The 25,285-nt window shown below is 39.9% G+C and overlaps 1 protein-coding gene across 1 annotated transcript; it reads left to right on the forward strand.

Annotated features, from left to right (window-relative positions):
* Nucleotides 1-2,517: 2,517 nt before the first annotated feature.
* Nucleotides 2,518-18,579, forward strand: SEC22C (SEC22 vesicle trafficking protein homolog C (S. cerevisiae)). Its single transcript, XM_010284585.1, has 8 exons — nucleotides 2,518-2,599; nucleotides 5,229-5,326; nucleotides 5,887-6,096; nucleotides 8,287-8,450; nucleotides 10,202-10,384; nucleotides 15,713-15,831; nucleotides 16,414-16,479; nucleotides 18,232-18,579. Exons 3-8 carry the CDS (start codon nucleotides 5,915-5,917, stop codon nucleotides 18,430-18,432), a joined length of 915 nt encoding a protein of 304 aa, XP_010282887.1. The 5' UTR covers nucleotides 2,518-2,599; nucleotides 5,229-5,326; nucleotides 5,887-5,914; the 3' UTR covers nucleotides 18,433-18,579.
* The last annotated feature ends 6,706 nt before the right edge of the window (nucleotides 18,580-25,285 follow it).

Here is a 25,285-nt window from a genome sequence, read left to right on the forward strand (position 1 = left end):
GGGCGGGGGACTGTGCGTGTCTCTCCTTTTCTTGCTCTTCTTCCGTCCCCTTCTGGGTACCCGGGGACGGGGCCGCGCCGCTCCGTTCCGGTGTGTGTGGTGCTTGATGGCATGTGGGGAGAGGGATGGGCCCTGAGGGAGGGAGTCGAGGGGCCTGGCGTGAGCAGGGGTGATGTGAGGGCGTGGGGTCCTCTGGCAGGAAAGTAAAGTTTGGGGTGCTTGAGGGAGGTGTGGGGAGGTGATAAAGGGAGTTGAGGTTTTGGGGGATCTGGGGATGGGGTGAGGGCGAGCAAGGGTGATGTGTGTGTTGGGGTGGGGATATTGTCGTATGGATGTAGGATTTGGGAGTTCCTTGGAGTGTTTGAGGGGTGTAGGGGGAGGAGGACTTAGGACTCTGAGGAGGGTTTGGGTTGGGCTGGGGATGTCTTGAGGTGAGCTGAGATTATGTAAGGGTTTGGGACCTGTGGAATGGGAGTAAGATTTGGGAGTGTCTAGGGTGCTGGAGGTGTATGGGAAGACTTGTCAGTATGAAAGAGTGCCCTGATGAGGGGGTGGCTTTCAAGGTGTCTGGGTTTATTGAAGAGTGTGGGGAAGGGGTGCTTTTGGGTGTTTTGGGTTGGGGAGAAGAGAGGTGAATAGACGTTAGGCATGTGTAATATGGTGAGTAGAAGAGGGTGGGTATTGGAAGGGTTGTTAGTTATATGGGCTGGTGATGGTATGGAGATGAGCTGGTGGGCTTTAGGGAGGCTCCAGGATACAGGCTGGTGGGGGTGGGTATGTATTTGGGAGCAGATAAGATGTCTGATATTTCTCAGACACTGGTGTAGGGGGAAGAGCTTCACACCCTTACAGAGTTGTTACAGTGTGGTTTGGGTAAGGGTTAGGAGAACTGTCCATTGAGGCAGTGCGGTTGATGGGGAAGCTGAATGTTGGGGTTTGAGTTTTGTGTAACACGTGTTATTTGTGATAATTCATAGAGGAGTATGTGTAGAGAGGAGATTTGTGATTGTAAGGGTTTTCTATGTGCTTCCCTTTGGGGATAAGAATAAAGCCTGCAGGCTTTATAGGAGCCTATAGGTTCTCGATATCCACAAATCCTCTTTTAAAAGTTGAGATAGCATCATGCTTTCAAACTGTTTTTATTTACTGCTAAATCTGGCAAGTGGCTCTTGTTGCACTGAGGTCTGTGATATCAGTAGCTTGGTCAGCACTGCTGTGAGCATTGAGGGAGAGAGTTGGGAACAAGCAGATGGATACAGTTACTGCAATCTTAGAAGATGAGAAATTTAACAGCATTTCAGATTTGACCTTTTATATGTGAGAAGAGGATAAAATCCACCTTGTGATCCTGCAGAGAGGTAGTAACTCTCCCTTGTAAACCATGCCTCAGTTTCGTTTCTTGTTGGCTGAGACTGCAAACTTGAACTGCATCTCTCTTGCATTTTTTTGTGTTTTATTGAGTCAACCTGAATCTCTTTCGTATTTGGGCATCCCACCTGTATCTGTCTGTGACTCCCTCTGAAGCTTACCCACCTGAGGAAAGGTGCATTAGGCGCAGTAGTTATGATCATCTCTCAAGCTCTCACATGTCCAAAAAACTTCACAGACTGCTTCAGGAGCTTCCTGGACTATGGTAACATTCACTAAAGCTTTCTGCTCCTCCTTCAATAGGAAGATCAGAACTTGACAAAATATATATAGTTGGATGTTCTTGGGTTTGAAACCGTCCCATGTGCTACCTTCTAGAAAGAAGGGAAATGTGACTCTGAACAGGGACAGAAGACGAATGCGTGAGAGAAATCCTGGTAACGGATTCCTTCTTAGAGTTATGCCATTCTTAGAAGGAAACTTCTGCTTTTGATGCTTAGATAAAATAATTTATTGAAGAGCAATATTTTTAAATAATTTCCTCCATGAAGCATATACTGGTTTGCATTTGCTTTCATAATCTTTTGAGTAGATTGTTTTCTAAGTACAGACAATAAGGTAGGAGTTTGTCTAGCATTTGGAGAAGTGTGGCGCTTGTGAATTGGGTCTAGTCTTCTTACCTGAAGGAGCTTGCATAACAGTGTAGTAGAGTGGAAGAGGTCTGATTAAGGCTGCCTTAGTAATCCCTATGTAGTCACTGGAGGGAGTTGGCTGCTACTTAGGAAGCAAGGGATAGAGGAAGAACTGCGTTTCAGACAACTTCTTAGATGCCAGCTGTGGGAATACCCTGAAGAGTCTTGTTTGTTATAAGACTAGTAAATATGTACTGTTTATGTGAGTCTTACACTAAACAGTTTTCTTCTGAAGTGTTGTTAGATGTGCAGGTGCTTCAAATAACTGAAAAAAAAAGCTTTGTTTACTTCAATCATAAATTCTAACTTGTTCTTCTGAAACAGTCACAATATTTCTCAAGGTCTTGCCTACTTTGTGCCAGTACAATAGCTGGGCTCACATGATGTTATTAATTCTGAATAATGCAAGATTTGATACCTGCTTAATCAGAAGACACAAAGTTCGGGACCTGAGTTCAAAGGCCTGCCACGTGAAGTCACTTGCAGATACTTTGGGCTGCTAATCATATGCAAATAGAAAGGGACTGGAGGAGGAAAAGGTAGGTCGATCTGAAATAGTAAGATCATAGATTCACTTGGTTATGTGCACACCTTGATCGGGGCAGTAAGTTGTGATAGTATGTTCACTTACAGGTGACATGGCAAAGTTGGCTTGCGAGTAATTAAACTTTCGAGGGAGGTGACACAGTAACTGTTATTTGCCACGGGCACAGAACACCTTCCAGTGTGTTCTCTGCACCTTCCAAGTAACAAGAGGCTTGTGAAAAAGGACAAAGAAAAAAGAAAACCCAAAGCCTCATTGAGGTGCAGTGCCAGAGGAGGTGGGCTGGGGGAACGTGGAAAAGGAAAGGAGAGGGCTAGATAAGTTTGAGTGATAGGTGGTTGGTGAGAGGAGTTGCAGGGAGGACAGGTGAACCAGTTTCGTGAATTTATTTTTAGGCTTTGCCCTCTTCTGTGAAGTGATGTTGGCGCTCTCCTCTTCTAGCTAAGCCTGTTCTACCTTTCAGATAAACCCCTGAATTACAAAAAACTTGTGTATTTTTTTTTTAACTCCTCAGAAGTTTTTACAGATACTGTTCTCAAATCTCACACCTTTTTGCTCTTTTGGGGAGTGGGGTGTTGCCTATGCAAGCCTTCCTTTAGACTGTGTAAATGAGAGCTCTGTAAGAAGCAGAACCTGCAAACACATTTCCAGTTGTTCTGCCCTAAGGTTGTGCTCATCTGCTCTCTGTTAAGAGTTGAGTCACTGCATCAGCCTTTCTCGCTGTTGGGGATGTACCTTTCTTTTATACACATTTTCCTATTTTCACAAAACTAAAAGCCACATAAGATATCTATCCCACGTGCACTTACAGCTTGATTGTGTAAGCCTCATTTCCTTAGGTGGCAAAAATAAAAATTCACAGTCAGGTAGATTAAAAAAAAAAAAAAAATTCAAGTCTTTTGGATGAATACAGCAAGGGTGGTCTGATAGTACATTACAGCAGGTGCATTCTCCAAGGAAGGAGGCTTGACCGATTTCTCCAGTGAATTCTGGCGTTTGATCTGGAAGTCTGCCTGATGATGATTCCAGAACTTTCACAGGAGAACAGATAATCCCTCTGATGGGCAGCTGATACTTAGTGAAAGACTTATGCCCTGAAGCATGAGTGTTTGTATGTCTTGGAAAGTTGTGTACCTTTATATGTGCTATTGGTTAACTATAGGTGGTGAGAGAGATATATTCATCACTAGGATTTTTTTTTTTTTAATCTTACACTTGCTGTTCGTGGCATAGTCAGTTGAATAATTTCATAGGCTAGATACATTTTTAAAAATGTCTTTGCTTTATAAGCTTGGTGCCTTTCCATTTTCCTGGTCATTTCTGGCTGTTTCTGGAAGGTAAATGAGAGTGTTCAATGTATTGCCTCTGCAGTGTTTGTCAGGTGGGATATTTTGGAGATATACTTCATCAGCATTACCAACCATTGACCATAGAACTGTGCTGTTCTGAGCAACCGTACTTAAAGGTTGACTTTGTTAAAAGTTCATATTTCTGAGTTGGCAATTTTCTTTTTTTGTTTTCATTTCACTTTAACATAAAAGTTTAAACAGCTTTCTGCACTGTTTCTTTCACGGCTACTAGCACAACACATTGAAGATCGATGTGATGTTTCAAGTTGACATGTAATAATCTTGTTTATTGTTGAGATTCTTTTTAATGCATGCTGAAATGAAGTTAGTTCGCATAGCTTCATTTCACAACTCAAATGACTACTGGAGAAGAACTGTAAGGGGAGTAGTAAAAAATAAAAAATTAACATCTAATTTTTCTTTAATCTCCATTTTAGAAGTTCAAAATAACACTTTTCAAGTGGTGCATAATCTTCTGTAGTTGTAATTTGCATTTCTAAGGAAACAAGTCATATACAATTATGGTTTCTGTCAATTCCTCTGACAATTGTTAGTTGTTTTAACATGCTGGCAGATTGCAGCCACCTTTGACAGAGGGATAGTTCTTACAAGTTATGGGGAAATGATTCCTGTGGAGCAGAAATGAGACTCTTAGTGCCACTCATGGTAAGAACTCAACCCTTATTAGAGCAGCTCTACAGGCAAGAGAGTTTATGAATGCCTGAACTAGAAGAGGCTTTGCTCTTTTACCTTCCTAGACAAGAAAAACAGTAGATGATGAGACACATGTTTCAAAGAGACTTTGAGCATTGTAATGAATTGTTTGATACAGGGCTGTTTAAAGTGGTCATTCCCTCTATCAAAAGTTTGAGCTCAGTGTGCTTTTTTTTTCCTTTTCCTAATGCTTCATTTATGCAATTTGTCTGAAGCAGAGTAAATGCCTGCCTTTTTTTCCCCTTTTTTTATTTTCTTGACTTGTTTGTAATAATCACTTTAAGTTTGCTGATTTAGAGGTGCTCTTTTACTGGAAGCTAGGATAACTTAAAAACAGTGATTGGGGCATCAGAAATATTTTTGCATATATTTCATAGTGTGTTTGAATGCATCTAGGAATTGATATATTGGATTAAAAAAATGAGTGATTTGTTTTCCTTTAGGCAAAATACTTTATAGGATACGTTTGCCCACTGCATGGGAGATTTTACTTTGTAAATATGTATACACATGCCGGTCATCAGTTTGTTTTCTAAAATGTTGATTATGGTTATCTTTCAGAGATTATGTGAGCTGCAGTGTTGGTCTTCCAACATCTTGTGCTGAATACTCATGATATGTCTGAAGGACAGATCTCTTGTGTGTTCTGAATGTACCAGGTAAATCCCAATAATATCTTTTCATGGGAGGCTGTTAAAGAGTAAGAAGTCAAGAGGGGGCAACTTTTATTCTATATTTAGTCCCAGTTAGTTCTGTAAAAAGAGCCTGACAGGCTGTAGTCTAAAATTTATTTTTATATTTGTGTGTTATACTAGAAAATCAGTTAACTGCAACAGTAATGCAACTATTTGCAACACCAGCGAAGATGCAGCATGTCAGTGGGAGTTAGCCAGTTTCCATAAATACCTTTAAGAACTTTATTCAACATTTCTGATGCTTGAGGTAAAGCAGGAGGAGGGAAAATAGTGATATTTTTCAGGTAGATAATTCCCCTGTCAAATCCCCTGCCTCATCTTTTTGCCTGAGAGAGGCAAAAACTGGACACAGATGTGACCTTCGAGAACAGTTTGATTGCCTTTTAGTGGCAGTGGTGTTACAAGAGGTACTGTTCAGTAGCAGCGGTGAGTAAACTCTTACCTTGACATATTACTGGCTAGCATATTGGATTGTAAGTAATTAATACCACATCCATTAACCTAATTGAATATTTAATTTTCAGGTTGTCCTCATGAGTACTCCAGTGGAGAATGTCCATGATCTTCTTTGCCTGTGTGGTGCGGGTGAGGGATGGACTTCCGCTCTCAGCCTCCACAGACTTTCATTTCAACCAGGACTTTCTGGAATGCAGAAAGAGATTAAAGGCGTTATCCTCAATTCTGGCACAGTATCCAAGTCGAGGCACAGCAAAAGGACGTGACCTTAGCATACAGTAAGTCCCTGCTTTTGTTTGTTTGTTTTTTTGACTTTAATTTTTGAAATGATTGTCCTGGGGATTAGTTGAACTGTAGGTATGTTCTGTAGTGCCTAACTCCAATCTGAAATCCCACCATGCATGCCTAGATTGTAACCTCCAAGCAGTATTTTGAAACCTTATTTCTCAGCACTACAGCCACATAGCTCCTACTCAGTTTAGTAAGCAGATGTTAAGAATTGCTTGGTTTAGTTTTTGTTTTTTTTTTTTCTTTGTGGGAAAAGCATTCTGCTTGATGGGTAGTACTTATTTCTAATAGCAATCGGAGTCAGCTTGGACATCTACAAATACCTCCTTAAGATGGCAACCTAGTGCCTAGAAATTACTTAGTTTAGTCTAATACAAAACCCAAACCCCTTTCTTCAGGGACGGTCAAATCTTGCTGATGCCTTCTCTCAGGCCTCTGATTCTGGCTTGCACAGAACTGCCCTGAATCCCTCCTCCATGCTGCCCACTCCATTTTCTGAATACCAGCAAGGTTCAAGTCTCTAGAAGCTCTGGGTGATGCATGTGTCCTGAGGAGGCCTGAAGCATACTGACAGTAGCCAGTATGGAGAAATGATAAATTTTTGCTTTTATTTATCGGAGAAGGATCTGCTAGTCTTTATTTTAAGAAAGTAAGGTTTAATTCTGAGATGAGAATGTCTGTTTGCTATTGATTTTAGTTTAGTTCTAAAAATGAGTTTTAGCTTCTGATTGCATTTCTGGTTAGCAAATGTAAGAAAACTTAAAGTGATACTTTAAGCAATACTGAGCTAAAACTAAGTATCCCTTTTTGGGGGGAGTGATTGGAGAAAGAAGATGCATGAACTTAACATTGAGTCAACTGGAAAAGCAGAGATTAGCATTTTAATTCCTTTTCCCTCAAAGCAAACTTGTGCCTTTTAATGCTAACACATTCTGCTGCTTTTAATCTTCTGTGGTCTCTACAGAAGTAGCTATGCATCTGTCTCTGAAATGAGAAGAGTGCAAACAGATATGTGGCAAAAAGGTAGTTTCATGCGGGCATGATGTTGATCCTCAGTGTGAGCTGGGGACAAAAGGACTTTACCCAATGTAACTAGGCTGTAACGGAGCTATCAAAACCATAAATCCCAAGTACATAGCACAATGAATAAATACAAATGTAATGAAATAGAAACTACAAGTATTTCTGTGTAAGAGGAGTGAAATATATAAATAGTAGAAAAGAGAGACAATACAGAGAGAGAGAAAAATTGTTCAGCTGCAAAAACTTTGGGTTTAGGCTGAATTCTTGCTAACAAATAGCTAGCCTATAAAGGAAGATTTCCTCAGCCTTCTTTCAGAGATAGTTTCAAATCTGTAATTATGGTGGGGATTGTGGAAGTTTAGCTATCTACATTATGAGTGCTGACATCTGAACTAGGTGCTCTGACTCCTGTCTTACTTAATGAAACTTAGACAAGAGTGATTTCTCTCATCAAGTACATGTCTATGTTTTGGTCAGGCGAATCCCCTGTTGAGTTTGCTAAAAGGTTTTGGGCCATCTGTAAGCAGAAACTTCTGCATAAATATGGTTTCAGTGTTAGAGGGACTCCTTTTGGAGTAGAATTTGTATTGTGCTGTTTCTGATACAAGCTCATCTTCATTTGTTACAGGTGATTTAGCAGTAACAGTGTTTGATATCTTGGTTTGTACAAGTTAACAACTATCTCTTGCTGCTAATATGAAGTTGTGATATTCAAGGGGAGCAAGGAATACATCTGCTTGCTTCCTGTGAACACACTTCCTTGTTTTTACTGTTGTTTGTGGAAAGCCACTGTATGTTCTTTCAAAATCTTCTTGCCTGTGATATTTTTTGGCTACCTCTTTTCTTATTAACATGATTTAAAGCCAGCGTAGGAAAATAATGTCCTCAATTTTTACTGATGTAGCAATTTAATAAAATCTGTATTGTGATCTTTAGTATGCTAAAGCATACTGTGAGTTAAGAATACGTGTTAGATCTATAGGGGCTGCAGAACTATTACAGCAGCACGAACAGTATATTTTTTTCAGTCTGCTCTTTCAGTGCAGTCTGTATGTCTTTTTTTGACAGAAAGCACAGTTTACTTCTCATGAAGAGAGAAGAGCATGACTTTTTTACCTTTTTATGTTGATGTTACTTTTTTTTTTCTTCTACTTCAGTTTCCTTTCTTCCGGGGATATTGCCTGCATGGCAATCTGTTCCAGCAACTACTCAACCATGATGGCGTTTTGCTTCCTGGAAGAGCTTCAGTGGGAATTTGCTTCTTCCTATGACACAACAAGCATCAGTTTAGCTTCCAGACCATATGCTTTTCTTGAATTTGGTTTGTAACTTTGTTCTCTAATAGTAAGAATTCTGTGTCTGCTGCTTTTATGGTGTTAAACAATGTCTCCTGGGCAAAGCTTGATCAGAGAAAGGAATCTGTGTGTGTGCCTTTGCATGCGTGTGTAGGAGGGGCGACAGATCTTGTAGCTGCCTTAAACTATTAGTCTGTTGGTATTGCAGTTCCTGAGAGCCCCTGTGATAGATGAACAAAATGCTGTGGTGATTAATAAACAAACAGAAGAAAAAGAAATCCACATCTCAAACACTTTCTAACTTAATTAAAAAAATCTGACAAGTGGAGACAGACGGATACAGGAAAAAAGGGAGACAATAGATTATTATGGGCAGCTTTACTTCTGGCATGACTTAGATTCACATAATACTTCATAATCATGCCTAGTGATTCTTTTTTAACCTGATATAAATGGTTTTCTTGCCAAGTAGCAGCTGCTCTACTGAACCTCACACCTTTGGGAAACAAGAAGTCCTGCACAGTGAGAAGCTCTTTTCTGGGAAAGGATAAGATATTGTAGTGGGTTAGAACACTTTTGTCCAGATTTTGGTAATAGTGTTAAGCTCATGCTTAAAAGACTGAGAAATCCGCAAGGAAAGCATATTATACAGCTGTCTTGTATTTTGGGTGGATTCCCTGCAGGGCACATTCCAGGTATGATGTAATTTTACACTGAGATCCAAATTACTCCTTTTTTAAACCTGAGTAGGAATTTGGGAATTTCTAGCCTCTTTTAATTGTGTAAAGGCTTTTTTTTTTTATTTAAGATGCACTTGATGTCTAAGATCTTAGCTTTTTGCCTGGTAGTTACGGATAATTACAGCAGGCTGACTTAAGGTAAAATAAAGGATTTTTCACTACGGAATGCTTATGGCACTGTGTATTCTAGCACAACATAAACTCCTCCTGTGTGGTCTCAAAACTCATGCTTAAGCTATTATATATGTATCATACCCAGTAGTATCTGTGGTCAACCTATGCAAATCTTCTAGTGTAACAGTATCTTAAGGATATGGATTTTACTTACCAGAATTCTTAGCAGAATGGTTGTTTCTCCCTCTTATTTCCCTAAGCATTTGAAATAGTTTGAATTTGACAATATCTTTGCTCAACTAAGTAGGAAGTAGCAGTATCCACAGTGGGGTAGTTCAGCTCTGATGGTGTGATCAATTCGTACTTGGACAAATTCTCTACTTAGTCTCAGTGGAACTCCTGTCAAACCAGCAGCCACATTTGTGGAAGGGGATTTGCTTGCAAATGGTATTAAATGTAAAGTGTGAGAGATGAAGCAGGTTGATCTGTACATAGATTTGTGGCTTGGACATTGGTGGAATCACTGTGGAATCGCTTCTGCCAATCAGAGTTGCTTCATGACTCAAGTTTAGGTTGAATTAACTTATCTCTGTGCTGGAAAAAAACTAATCCTTGGCATTGTTAAAACACAATGTGGAATTGCTTCTCGTGGTAGTTCATGGGAAAGCTTGTTTTCAGTCCGCTAGCGGGCAGGCTATTGAGATTTTAAAGTATCCAGAAGGGAGTGGATGCAACATAAAATACCTAGGAGAGGTTTTTTGTTCCTTGACCAGTGGTGGAATTTTATACCTGAAGCTAATAAGAAAAGAAATGAAGGAAGAAACAAAAAACAATCAAAAAAGAATGCCATGATTTGATTAATAAATACATAAAGCACTTAACTTTTGCAGAGCTAATTGAAGCATGTTTTTATATGGTTTCAGATAACATTATTCAGAAAGTGAAATGCCATTTTAACTCTGCAAGTGGCTCTCAAATGAAGGCCAACTGGGAGAAGGTTGAGGAGGAGCTGAAGTTCCGGCCCCCAGTTCAGCTGAAACTGGAGGATACAGAGCTGATGAATGGGATGACTAATGGTGGGCACGCAGGCGTTCATGTGGAGGTTGGTAAGTTACTACTACGCACAGGTGACAGTAGACTTCCTGAACCTAACTTTGCAAACGCCAGAAAAACATGTAACAGCAGTTGTTCCATTTGTACTGAGAAATACATACATCGCATGTATGAAACCCAAGAAAAAAGACTGCCTTTCTCTCATAATAAACAACATATGGTCTTTAGATTACAGCAGGTATGCATCACAGCCTTTAGGGACTCATGATAGTGTCTCTTTCCAGCTTTAGATTACCTTCTCTATATGGAGAATTGGTTGTAACTGGACTTGGCATTTTCCATGTTAAATTCTCCTGCTTTTAAAGTAGCTGTTTGTTAAATTTTCTATGACAAAAGAAGTGCAACTACTTCATTGCTTGTTGCAAACTCTAATAGAAGGTACGTAACTACAGTCTGAATGAGTTGCTTCCGCCTTGAGGAGAGAAAAGAAGAGTATGAGCTGAGGGTAAAACTCTTATGCTCAGACTGCCTGTCTTGGGTTCTTCTCCCCTCTTTGCTTTCTCCTTTTACATTATTCTCTAAAATGTAGTGTATTTGACTAAAATTCTGAAATAAGATATGTATATCTGTGTAAACAAAATTTAGAGGCTTGAAAAGACACCTTTTCTTAATGAATACTGATATTTTACTTGCTTTTAGAAGTACTAACCTCTACTTATTTATTGTAAAATTGGTATCTTCTTATTTTTATTTCAGTTGCATAGTCAAAGTCCTCCCTAATTCCTCTACAAAATAAAGTCAAAGGTCTTTTCCAACCTAAATGATTCTATAAGAACATTGAGTCCAACCGTAAACCTAACACTGCCAAGTCCACCACTAAACCATGTCCCTATTTTAATCCTATTAGCATGGTGGTTTAAATGCAGCTGGAGTGCCGTGACCTTGTATTTCCTCTTTTTTGTTGTTCTTGGCTTATGAAACACTAATAAAATTAAGTTCCAGTTGCTCAGTCTTACTGTTTCTGATGGATGAGCTGGAATCTAATTTGACATAGGTATTTTAAGTTAAAACATAGAGGGGCAGTGGCCAGGAGGAAGAGAAAATAGAATTGAAAACATTTTATTTGCCAGTCAGGTTTGTGAGTACTCCTCAGAACTGTGCTTGAAGGTTAAATATTTTCATGATGTGGCAGGGCTTAGAAATTCTCTGCATCAGTGTGAACAGTTTCAGTGCCAGTAAACATTTGCAAACTTGTCTGTGTCCACAGATCAGAAATACATTTTCAGTTCCCTCATATTCTTAATTGCTTTGTTTTACATTCCATCTGGCTTTGTATTTCTGGCTGTTCTCTGTGGTCGAAGTCAAATACTCTTACAGATTGTTCTGCCTTTATTTTAAGGATCCTGTTTACGATCATCTGTTTCCTTCAGCTGGAGTCAGCTTTCCTGGCTTATGTCTCTCTCCTCTCATCATTACCGACCAGCTGAATCCCACTTTGCTGCTCTAAGTTTAGCTGTGTGGATAGTGTTTGTTCCCATATTAATGTTATTTATATTATGGCTCTGCTATATGGGAGACTTTTTGAGCATACGTTGAAGTCATATGGTCGCAGGAGAGCAGAATTTAATTGTGCCCACATGCTATAGTAAAGATAGATCAATCAATGTATTGATCAAAACATCAGTCTCATTACGTGGTCGTAGCTAGTTCCTGTCTTTTGAGCTGTGTGATCACATCCCCTGGCTCTTCATTTTGATGTGAAAGGAGTCTGAAAAGTCAGGGCAGTTTTATCCTTGTATATATATATGGGAACAAGAGCTCTTTTTTAATTTTTTTTTTTTTGTTCTTTCTTCGACATTTTCCTTCCTTTGTTAACTAAACCCAGCCCAGTGCTTGCTAGACAGACACTGGTATTGTATCCTTGATCGGTATCTGCACAACCTCAGCTGTTGTTGTGAAAACCTCACCTTGTGTTTCGATATGGGCACAGCTGATAAAGCTCCTGTGGGGTTATGTATACAAAAGAAATGTGAAGTGTAAGAAGCTTTCTGTGAAGAGGGAGAGTTTTCACATCAGAACTGGCTCTATGAAGTGGAAGAATTGTGCTATTCACCTTGTAAGCATGCTGTTAAATTATGCAGCATTGTGTTCCCCTTGATGAATGTTCTTAGTCTTTTGTAGGCACACAAGGGTCCTTTTTAAGGTGCTTTTTGAAGATGTCTCACATCTGTCTTTTGTATGCTTGTATTTTACTTTAAAATGTTTGAGTCCAATTTAATTTTTCACACCTGGTGCTGTCTTTATCTGGAGCTTTGAGTATGTGACTCATTGTCAGACCCTTGTTGTGCTATGCCTTGAAGAGGCAGAACGGAGCGTGGTACAGCCATTCATGTCTGTCTGCAGTTAAATAGCCAGAGGCCGCTGCTAAGAAAATCTTTTAGAGGCAGAAGTTTCAATTTCTTCATCCTGTGAGAGTGTTTTCATGGAATTGCTCTGTACATGTTCAAACCTGCAGATGCATTTTTCCTGGGTGCTAGATAATCCACAGTCCCCAGAACATCTTTCGTATGGTTCTTGTACGCTGAAGTGCGCAACTTTTCTACCTGAAGAGTCAAATCCATTTGAAACCCAATTAGCACTTAATTGTGCTTGTGCAAAATTGTGCTGTTTTGGACTAAGAGTGCTTGTACTCTCTTGTTCCCTTACTTAATGTAAAAAGCAATTCTAGTATGAAATTCTGTTTATGGTTGAATTCACACAAGGAAGTGCAAGAATTTTTCCCTAGCAGTACCCATCTCACTTGTTCTGTGCAATTTCAGTTTGTGAATTAAACTTCAGAATGATACAGCAGAAATAAAGCTCCACAGCAAACAATTTAAGGATCAGTTTTCACAGAATCTGAACTTGGAGCAACTGGGTATTGTAATCTCCCCTGCATCTGTGATAGCAATTCTTTTTATCCTACTGGACAATAAAAAAATGTAACTTTTACATAATGTTCCATGCTGCAGAAGCAACATATTGCAACTTGCATTGTGCTTTCTTCAGGACTGGGCACTCTTCGCATATACAGTTTGCAACATCCTGTACAATGAATAACACTTCTGCTTGATAATTTTTCTTTGAGAGACACTGTGTGCTTCTGAAGTAAACCTTAGAAACCGAGGAAGAAGAAACAGTAGTCTTTATTAGGAAATTTCTGAGAGAGAGAGGTACATAGCTGCAACATTATTTAATTTATTGAAAATAATAGGAAACTGAATACTCAGGTCAGTGAATGAACAAACATGCTGGTACAGCTCCTGTTGAGTGCACTGCCTGGACCTTAAATTTCACTGCATAGCAAAATTGCTGTTGATAGGGTTACTTGCACCATTTATTTACATGAACACATGTACAACAATAATACACAGTAATGCTACATAATGTGACATACATCGAATAGAATTACTACAGTTCCTTTGGAGCTGCTTTGGAATAGAAGTTATAGATGTCTGAATGCAGGCCAGACAAATTAATTACATAGACACTTATAAAATATACTTTATATCCCTCTATTAGTTTAGCACCAAGCTTTTTTTACATCCATCTATCAAAATCTCTCTTGAAGGAAAAGACCCAAGTGTTTTTCTGTCTTAAACCATGCAGTACTGCAATATTTAAACTGTTAGGGTGTTTCATCTGTCACTGAAACAAAGCCAGAGATGATGTCTACTGTGTTCCTCAGTTTATCTACGGTAGTCAGGAGCTGGCTACATCTGGACAAGAGGCAGAAGATCCCGAGAGCTGGGAGACTTCTTGAGGGCTCGTTCATTCTTTCCTGTATCTTACGGATGTTGGTGCAGGAGAGGATCTAGATTTGGCATCTGAGCTGCAAAGTACCTTTCTTCTTGGTATGCTGACAGTGTTCTACTTGTGGTGATCCAAGGGCAGGGATGAAATGTAGGTGAGTATCTAGGTGTGGGCTAGCTAGTATAACTAAGGGAAGAAATAGGTGAGCTTTTGGACAATCAAAACCCTGAATTAGGAGCAGCAGATTCCAAAGTTAAATACAGGTTTATAATAATTGCTTTGACCTTAATTAGGTTTGTATCAGTTAGATGATCCTGAAGAAATGGTATTTGGGGGTGTGGGTGTTTAGTAGCAGTGGAGGTGAGAAAGGAAGGAGACAGATGATTCACCACCTGTGAAACATGGGCAGGTAGGGAGAAAGGGAGTTGTGATGCACTGTAAAATGTGGCTCAAAGGCCAAAACCTATAACATCTGGTTTAATTCCTAGGCCCCAGTTTTGACCATGTTTTATCAGTCTGAGAGGCCCAGAGGTAAGAGCAGCAGTTCTGTGGCAGATGTTTCCCCACTGTGACTGCATAGTATCATCCTGACAACTCCTACAACAACTATTCTAGCAACAGGGCATCAAAATCCTTGGCTCCTACAGATGTATTCTGGCAACTGCTTGATTAGGGCATCAAATGTTGTATGGAAACTATGCAGGGGAAACTAAATTGCTGTATACCAGACTGAACCCTCAAACTGTCAGTGGGAAGAAATGTATAATTACCAGCTGAGGAAGAGATGAATTACTGTCTTGGCTTTATGGGTGTCAGAAATGTAAGCTCTTTCCCAGACCTCTGGGTGCTTAAAGCCTCTAGCTTTTCTGCTGACCTGTGGAGTGCTAAGTATGCTAATCTGCTGTACTAAACAGTTGAAAAATTTTTATGTGCGCCATAAAAAAAAAGACATTAATGCCAAATAACTTAAGAACAAATTCTGTTGCTTAATCCATTTTAAAAATACTCCAGAGCTCTTGCTGATTTCTAGATGTCTGAAGAACTTAAGAACAGTTTAAGGCAACAAAAAATGTTTTTTGTATTCATAATTGGTGTTCTCTAGAGTAAGCATGAAAGGTTTTCATAGAATCATAGAATGGTTTGGGTTGGAAGGGAACTTTAAAGGCCATCTAGTCCAAACTCCCTGCAGTGAGCAGGGACATCTTCAACCAGAGCAGGTTGCTCAGAGCCCCATCCAGCCTGACCTGGGATGTTTCCAGGGATGGGGCGTCTACCACCTCTCCGGGCAACCTGTGCCAGGGTTTCACCACCCTCATTGTGAAAAATGTCTTCCTTCTGTCTAGTCTAAATCTGCCTTCCTAGTTTAAAACCTTTACCCCTTGTCCTATCACAACAGGCCCTGCTAAAAAGTCTTTCTTCTCAGCCCCCTTTAACTCCTGGCAGGCTGCAATAAGGTCTCCCCAGAGCCTTCTCTTCTCCAGGCTGAACAAGGCCAACTCTCTCAACCCACATAAGCAAATTTGAGTCATTTTATGTTAAAAGATTCAAGGTAATCGTGCAAACTGTCACTAATGTATCTTTTTTTTAAGTCCCTACTTACAGAATGCAGCGTGTGACTCCCCTGGGTATTCTGTCGCTTGTTCTGAACATCATGTGTGGAGCTTTGAATCTCATTCGAGGAGTTCACCTAGCAGAGTATTCATTTCAGGTAAACCTGGTTGAACTGAATCCTGTAAGTGAGTCAAAGGGAGAGAGTTATTTGGGTAATCAGATTAAGGGTGGCTGTTCTGCTTCTTAGTAGAGCATACATCTTTCCACAAGAAGTGTTTGGTTTGTCCAGGGACTGTACAATTGATTGCTCACTTGCTAGACCTCATGTGTTTTGTTGTATATCACAGAAGACCGCATTTTATTCTTTTCTAGGGAGTTCAAAATTTGGAAAAAAATTTTAGTCTTGCCAAGCTGGCATTTTTTTTTTCCATTCTTGTATTTTGTTCTAGATGCTTTTGTGTAGATTTTGTTTACAGTTTCACATTTGTTTAAAAAACTTATTAAAAGGGGGCGGGGGGGAAGTGTTGTGATTTTATTTTATCTAGCAGGAATTGTCACATAAGCCCTAGTTCTTGGTGTCTGGTTCAATGATATTGGTCTTTCTGTTTAACACTCTTACAGTCAATCAACATAAACTAGGATAAGAGGTACTTGATGAAATACGGTATTCTAAAATATCAATCAGTACTTGCTAAAAACTGTAGCTGACATTGTTTGTCACTTCTTCTAATCCAAACAGGAGGACCATGAAGGAATTGGAAATGTGATAGCTTTTTTCCTACCTTTTCTAGCCTGTGTTTTTCAGGTATGTTAACTGTAAATAAAAGACTTTCTGATTATTTTTATATTATAATATACAAGACAAAATGATTTCCAGCTAAGCAGAGGAACAGTTTGGTTTTTAGTATCCTACCTAGGTGATTCCACTGAGGTATTTGAGTGAAGGAAAAATACAAATGCAGTCAAAGGCACAATTTGACCCTTGGCAAATTGCAGTTGCAAGCTTTTTCAGTGCTTCCATGTATTAACATGCCAAATGGGGCTGAGTGTGATAAATAGGTGCGAACCCAAAGATGGTTTGTTTCCCGAACGGATAGACACGATGTCTGTCTGACAGCGGCAGACTTAGTGATGGCTGTTTGTAGCACAACAACCTTGAAAGACTAAAGAAGTATAGGATAGCAACATTATTGAAAATGTTCTAATTTACAAGAAAAATTACTTTCAATTCTTGAGAAAAATGTGGTTCCTGACTTCCTTAGGTTTTTTTTTTTTCCCCTAACATTATTTTCTCTGAGGTCCTTGTACAGAAGAGTTTGAATGAGGAAAATATTATATGCTCCATATAGGTTCTTCTTGAAAGATTTCTTAAATGCCTAAAATAGTGATCCACAACCTTTAACTTGAGGGCAATATGTTGTTTGCAAAACCTTCAATTTTTAGCCTGTCATCACAAGAAGCTCTGTACTTGGGTTACTCGTGGACAGAATGAATAACATAATGCATACAGTGTGTTCATTGCTTAGTACTGTTGCATTTGGCTAGTGGTTTTGGGACCACTCTCTGAGGACTTCTATTGTATCTATGGTATTTGAAATTTGCAGAGAGCCTATTTATTGTATCATAATAGAATTTAGTGTCTTCCAGCCTTCTTACACCTCTGCTCACAGCAGAGCTTTAACGTGGAGATATTAATTTGTATCTAAATACTTGATGCAGGGAATTCTTCACAAAGAAAGGCTCTGTCCTGCTTTTTTCCAGTTAGTACCTAAAGCTAAAGAAGCTAAATAAAGAAGAGTTCTCTCTTACTCTTTTGATCTTTAGCAGTCGTTTTTACAAAATGCTTGTGCATAAATTGAGCTCAAATATGAAGTGTTTTCTACATGCTGATCTCTACTTGTGTTATCAGCACAGTTGGAAACTGTGACCTTAAGTGAGAAAGCATGATCTGTTGCTGCCTGAGTTAAAAACGTAACTCTTCTCACAGCACTTTGTGTTTTTAGTTTTCTCCTGCAAGGGTTGTTGCTCTTCACACATGCTTAGCAAATGTGTTCCACCTCTTCCTGAATTTGAAAAGAAGAAGAGCCCAAACCCCCAGATAAACCTGTTAACAGAAATGGTGGTCTTTCTACCAAGCCAAGTCTAGAGAATGAAATCCCTTACTTATCCTGAGAACAAATATGGCAGAAGCAGATTTGGGTTTGCTGTTTTCCTGCTTCTGAGCCTTTGTCTTCAAAAATCATAGCTGGTTTTTGAAAGCTGGCTCAGTTTTCAGACTCCTTTTAATCCAGGCTGAGACAGGCAGGAGGGACACCAGTTGTGCTGGCAGACTTCCTTTGGTATCTGTGCTTCCCCAGTAGGGTGTGGGTTAAGGCCACCACTCCAGCTATTCTTGGAGGACCTTTCAGCATAGGACTCGAAGGTTTGAGCTTCTCAGTGGTCACTGCAATGGCAGACACATCCAAGTGGTGTGAATGTACCAACAGTTCCCAACTATGTCTCTTGTCTGTATGTACACAGCTTAATGCTAACACTCTTCTCTCTGATTCTTTTGTAGTGTTACTTGTACCTCTTCTACAGCTCGGCAAGGAAGGTGAAGACATTTGTACTCTTTTTCTCTGTTTGTTTATGTAACGTTTACTTGTACGGATTACGGAACCTCTGGCAAATAGCCTTTCACATAGGAGTGGCATCTCTTTCTTCTTACCAGATACTGACAAGGCAACTTGTGGAGAAACAGCCTGACTGCGGAGTATGATAAAGACTTTGAATTTGCTACTCTATTTTTGCAACTTTTTTTGTATTAAACTGGCCAAAAATAGCTTGGAGTATTTTTAGATATTTATGATGATAGTTATTGCAAGGAGGATATTTCAAAGCAACTTGAAATAAAGTGGGATACTGTAATCATGTCAAGGAGGAGTGTAGCTGTATTTACCATGGCATGTCGTAATTGTGCATGGTAGATCTTGTCAGGTGTCAACAGATGGAGGTTCTTCTTGCCGTAAACAGGCTCTTACTCCTTGACTAATACTATCTAGACAGCATTTTGCCTTTTGTCTTACTAGCTGTGTAACAGTTTGGCAGGTCAATGTCTTACCCTGCCAATGCTTCCGAAAATATTAAAACTGTATGGTAAAATGAAGATAAAGTGGTAGGTAGCGTTTTTGTCTATAGAATTTGTTAAGCATTAAGATTCTTGGTAAATGTAAGTAAAAAGTTGTTTGCCGTAATTAGATGAGTTCAGTATCAGTGGGAAAAATTGTTAGGATGAGCTTCAGGGTAATTCGTCTAGGTTTTGAAGGAAGGGAAAAGGCTGTGACTCTTCTAAAAACCATAAAGGCTATAAATATCTCCTGGCTGAACAGTGCATCGTAGTTAAGTATGTGCTCATTGGTTAATTGCAAATATGCCTGGGGCAGAATAAAATAAACCAAGTGAATATCAGTGATCTTTCAGCCCAAGGGGCCCTTATTTCCTTGGTTAAAGTTGCTCTTAGTATGAGGGTAATTCCATGTTTGCTTGGGCTGTATGGATAATAAATCTTCCAAGCCTATTTATGACAGGCCACTGACTCCTTCACCTTTTTTTAAAAAAAATAAATGTCTAGCTGGTGAGTAGAAAGCTATTTCCCGTAATGGAAAGCAAGAGCAGGTTCTCTTTATTATATAAAACACCCTTAGTTAATGGTGTTGAGTTCTTAAACTAAGATGAATTTATGAGTGTGCACTTTTGAATATAGTACTGAGCTGAAATTCTTAACCTCTGCTGCACTGGCTATTCTTGTATGTAATATATTGAGGTGCATATGGGCATTTTAGAACATATATGAATAATTTAGGCTATCTGTTTAAAAAAAAATGCATAGCATTTTGATGCAGCTGTCCTTGAAGGGTTGTAGAGATTCAAACTGAGAACATGTAGAGAACTGTAGGTGTGTTACTGTGGAAGTACGGTCCTAGATTATTTTATTTTTTTTATTGGGAAACTGTTTTCTGGTCGCCCCATTTCTTCCACCAGACATCTCTCACCAAAGATTTATTTTCCCCTCACATGGTCTCTACCTCTAGTGGTTGCAAAGAGATTAACATGATGCAGAGTTGTCTTCCTGAGTTTGCAGAAATGCTTAACAAAATTACTTTCTGCATCTCAGTGAATTTTCCTGAAATCTCGTGATGCCAACGTGAGTATCAGTGGACTACTAGACCAGAAACCTATGGTGTTCTGACTTGGAAGCAGACTGCAACTGACTGCAACACCGGCATCAATAGGCAGCCCGTTGCAACCTGAACAGTTTCTAGGACATCAAGAGACTTGGTGCCAGAGCTTTTTCCGGTAGTAAAATGTAGGTATTTCTTTTCCATCCCATTTACTCTAAGAGTAACATAATGAAATCCTTTAAACTGTGAGGAATAGTCTGGAAGGAATGATAGAGAAACATTTTAGCCAGACAGTTAAAAAAACAGCTAGAGCTGTGTGCCATAAGGGAATACTCTTCTGTTATAAGGGAGTAGATTAAAGTTGTTTGTCTGTCATGACCCCAGTTTTCTGGGGTGAGTGGAGAAACGAAACCAGAATTCAACTATTGTTCTTAAGACACCCAGATGACACCACAGATGTGGGGGTTTTAGTACTGACAAACTTTAAGTTTTCATGCTGTGCAGTCTCAGTTTTACTTGGTAAGGTGTTCTTAGAGACTGCAGGGAACTTAGCCATGAGTTTGGATTACAAGATTAAAAAAAAACAAAAACAAAAACAAACCTGAAAAAAGGACAGTCCCAAAAATCTGATACGAGAAACTTAGGACTTTAAGGATACTGGATCTGATGACTGATTGTGTTTTCCAGGAGCATAAGCTGGGTATCAGCCCACTGGGTTACCATGGGGAATCATCCTGTGGGGAAAGGATGAAACATTTTATACTACAGATAGACAAAACTTTGTGAAAAGGACCTTAGTCGTATGACCCAACTCTCTGCTCCTACCCTTTTAGGTTCAATCTGGCTAAAGAATCCAAAAAGAGCTTTCCTGTTTCTCTGTAGGCTTGGATAAAGCTAGCCTGCCATAGCTTAAGGCACGCAGAGGTTTGAAACAGCGGCATGGAGCGGATGAACAGTTATCTGCTTTCTGTTCCTCATCCCTGTATTGAGCTGATTGGAAGGAACTGTAATGTTCCTGATGCTTCCTGAGCATCCGACCGTTTGCTTTATCATGAAACAAATACATCCCCGTGCCAGGTGACGTTAGCAACAGCTCTGCAGTAGGAGTGGTAGAAAAAGGTGTTGAGATGGCCTGTGTCATTAACATAGAGTGGATAAAGATTAAATTCAGCTTTTGCTTAATATTTTCTTTTTCCTGAAAATGTTTCAGTAAAATGAGGCAAAACCAGTTGGTTCGGTTCTGCCTTCATGTACATTTTTTTTTTTTTCTTTGTGGATTATACGGAGGATGTGACTAGATCTTTTCTACTAAATGAACGAAGCTCTGGTTTGCTATTAGTCTTAATCCCTTTGCAACCTTTTTTTGTCTTTCCTATAATATGTGTAAACCATATTAAGGAACTACATGGATTAATACCTGTGCGTTAGTATCTGCACACTTTGTAGGTTTGGACTGTGATTCCAGGATGAGGCAGAGCATGCATAGTTTGACCTATTCTTATTTTTTATTTTTAATGTTAGTAGTTAGAATGGCTGCTATATCTGTATGGTATTTATATAGTTAAACAGTTTCTTCTGGTGAAACAGCAAGAGGAATAGTTTACATTGATCTCAGTGCTTTAAGATTTAATAAAAAAGAATGACTTGCAGTTTGAGTACATGAAATCTGAGTCATAACATGGGATTATGCCTGTATTGAATCTAATCCCCAAGTGGGAATCCATCCCTTTTTGTTCAACTTTAAACTGTTTAATGTAGTTTCAATTGCGTCGTCTTAATTCTGTCAATTTTCAGGATAAGTCATTTGGAAACCCTTTTCCTCACCCAGCAGCTCAGCACAAGAAAGTTGGCAAAGAATAAGCTTCATTAATTTAAAGATTTGCAGTGCTTAGTCACTTTATGAAGCTGATAATTTTCTGTGGGTTTTTTTTTGTTTTGTTTTGTTCTTACTTCTCCCAAAGACCTGTTAAGTTTGTAGAAGGTGGGCTGGTACCTTTTTAGACATTTTTGCACTGTATTAGTAATTGAACCTGTGTAAATGTGTATAAAATCATTTTGCATGTATATGTATATATGTACATATATCTAATAAATGGCTTTTTTGTAATGGCTGTCTTCATTTATCGTTTTGAAGTAGCTGATTATATTAGAAATAAGCCATTTCATTTTTGTATGCATTTGTAGTGTTTCATGTGTCAGTGTTCAAAATATTTTAAAAATAAGCTCAGCTCTTCTCTTTAACAAAGAGCTTCAAAGTCAGAGTGATTTCAAATGCTGTCATAGTGTATCCTGGATTGTATGTGGTCTCTTTACAGAAAGAAATACCTGTATGAGCTCAGGGTGACTCTCTGAGACAATGTGCTCTCTGATACCTGATCTACCTGGGTGCACACTGGCTCCTTTTCTTCAGGGCAAATTAGGCAGGATTTTTATTCAGTTATCTACGCACTGAGAAGTGACTGATTCATCAGTTGAACTAGAAAAAAGCATTTATAAATACATATATAGAAACCTGCTTATCCAAACAACGGGTTGCAGTAGGCTGTGCTATAATCTCTTTGGATCTTTAACAGTCTTGCTCTTTACTTTCAGAGACCATGTTGTAGAGGCTTTTCCTGCAAAACTTGCATTTGAAGCGTTGCAAGTGTATGAAGTAAGATATAACCCCGTAAAGTCCTTTTCCAGCTCCCTGATAGTCAGTAATGGGGATTTTGCAGATTGCTGTTAGATTTTTTTTTTTTTTTTTTAAGCCTAGTCTCTTAGTGGAGCTAGGCCTATTAGTCCCAGCAGTCAGTCCCTACTAACAGCTTGTGGACTTTTTTTGTCCAATTTCAGTCACCTTTGATAAAAGCTCTGAAGATACTGATTCATCAGGCTGTATAGAAATGAATGGCTTGATGTGACAGAAAATTCAGCTTTCCTACCGTCTGAATGTGATGAGTTCAGGTATGGGCAAATGTGCTTTGGGGGAGTGATGCTCTGAATGGCAGGAACCAAAGAATCTGGTAAGGATCAAAAAGCTGGAAGGAATCTGGCTTATGGAACTACTCATTTCTTCCCATTTTTCTGCTCCCTGTTCCTCCACAGGCACGATACCTAGATACCTGTAGCAAAAGCAAAACATGATGGGTAAAGGGCTGGGTTCTTCCACTGGTTTCCAATGTGTACGAAGTGAAATCTTTTCTAATCTCTGAGGGTTATTCTTTATCAAGAATGCAGTTGTGAGTACAGTGGATCTGGGATAACCGCACATTCTTTAGCATTATTCTGCTTTAAAGATCTATCCCACTCTTTGCCTTGACTTAGCCTTTTAGCCTTGGAGCTTGCTCGGGCGCTGGCTTGCGGCACGGGAATGTCAGCAGTAGGTTTGAGAGAGTTCCAGTGCTGCAGCCCTCATTGCTGGGCTGAAAAGAGAAGCCTGCGTGTGCCCCGGTAGTGAGGGAAGAGGCAGTACTGTAGGTTGTGCAGATGGTGGTAATAAGCAAAAGCTGATGGCAGGGGAGGGAGGAGAGTGCCTTATTCTTCTGAGCCGCTCTGCCCTTTGAAATCTAGATGTTATTTTTGTTCTGTAAATAAATGATTGCTCAAAGCATGTGTCTTCTCAAGATGCCAATAGAGAAGAACAGCAGTCTTTCCCTTTTTTTCCTAAGGTGAGGGGAGAAAGCAATTACAACTCCCTTCTTCTTTTGAAGATGCTGATAAAAGGAGGTGGGAGGATCAGAGGGTCCCGGTGCCAAAAGAGGAGCAGCTCCTAAGGTGATAGAAATACATATTTTTATTTTAAACAAAGTAACTCAACTTCTGCTGTGTGCTGACTTTCAAATGTGACCTAATTGCATGTAAAAACTGTTTTGGGCGGGGGGGGAGAAGGAAACGGTGGCCAGAAGAAAAAGAGTGTCTCCGTCTTCGAATGTGTTACCTGCTCGTGATGCTGGCTGTCTCAGCTCTTGTGTCCAAGGCCACTCTTGGAGCAAGCCCAAAACCAGGGGCAGGCAGGAGGTGGGGAGAGTTGAACAGATTCTCTCAAGTAGTGTTTGAGTTTTAAAGGCAATTGACCCACACGCCTTAACCTCAGCAGCGAGGCCCTTCCACTGACGATGTGGACTGAAGGGGTCAGAGGCTTTACTCCATGTCTGTTGGCTTCTACAGGTACCTCCTGGTTGTCTGCAAAGAAACCTCTGGGAAAGGTATGACCTTTTTTTGGAGAACATTTTGGAAAGAAGCAGTATTACGTTGTTGGGAAATGAAGGTGTGATTGAGCTCCCGAGGGGGGAAAAAAAATTAATCCTTTTCCCCTCACTTTTCCTTTTCCAAAAGCTTAACGAGGGGATATTTTTAACTTTGACCAGTTAATTCAATTGCTGTGCAGTGTTTTCCCTCCAAAGCGTTGTTCTGGCAAAAATGATGACCTTGGGGTGGGAGTGAATAGTATCTGCTATGTTTACCATGCTGCAAACGTGTAAAATCACACGACTGTATTTGTCAGATACTCCGGGAAGGGCTGTTCAAGGAGGGAAGCTGTCAACCTCTGTGGGTGGGCAGGCAGATAAAAAGTAAGGGCCCTTCTGTTGGGCCTACCCTTCCCCCCCAAGATATGGTAGTAGCTCTTACTTGCCAAATTACAGTGGTGAATCAAGCTCATGCATGTCTTAGATTATTAATCAGGGAGATGCAGCTAAAAGAGGAGGTTGTCTCCCCATCCGTGAGGCTGCAGGTCTTTCCCTTGAGTCATTTTTTCTAGCACTAGGAAGGCTGATCCAGGCTGCTTGGAAGAACCATTTTTAAAGTAATTAAACGGTAACAGAAAACAAAGAGGCTTTAAAAGTTTTTGCTTTATGTTCCCACTTAAAGTATACGATAAGCAAAACACAGAAGCTTCCCTTTGGTGGAATAAATGTCAGATAGGAGAACGGTAGAAAGGCTTGAAATAAATGACCATTAAAATGTAAAGCACCAGTCAGTACAGCATGATGCATGGCTGCGGAGGGCTGAGATTTATGCTTTCATTATGCAAGGAAAGACATTAACTTACAAAACCTCTTATTTCATGGGCTCTTGTAGGGTAACACTAAAAGGCAATTATGCGGAAAGTTGAGTTCTGAAATACGTTAGTGCCCGTTGGTATGCACCACGCAAAACAAACAAGAGGCCTTCTCCTGGGAGGTGCCACCTCCTCCTACCTGCTGTGGCCTTGAGTGAGAGCTAAGGGCACAGACCTGGCTTGATCAGCCCCAAACTGTTCATGTTTGCTTGCTGGATGAGACCAAAAAACTCAACTCAAGCTGCAGTGAAGGTGCCAGGTGTGCTGCATAAGCCCGTGCTTGTCACACCAGGCTTTCAGCAGCAGAGTGCCCTGCTGTTGAATGGAATTTGGTGTGTCCTGGCCGAAGGGACATGAATGCTGTGCTCCAAAGATGTGGCAGTACGGCAGCCGCTGAGTGGGGTTCTGGG

The sequence above is a fragment of the Phaethon lepturus genome, unplaced genomic scaffold (assembly GCF_000687285.1).
Source record: "Phaethon lepturus isolate BGI_N335 unplaced genomic scaffold, ASM68728v1 scaffold21953, whole genome shotgun sequence".
NCBI lineage: Eukaryota > Metazoa > Chordata > Aves > Phaethontiformes > Phaethontidae > Phaethon > Phaethon lepturus.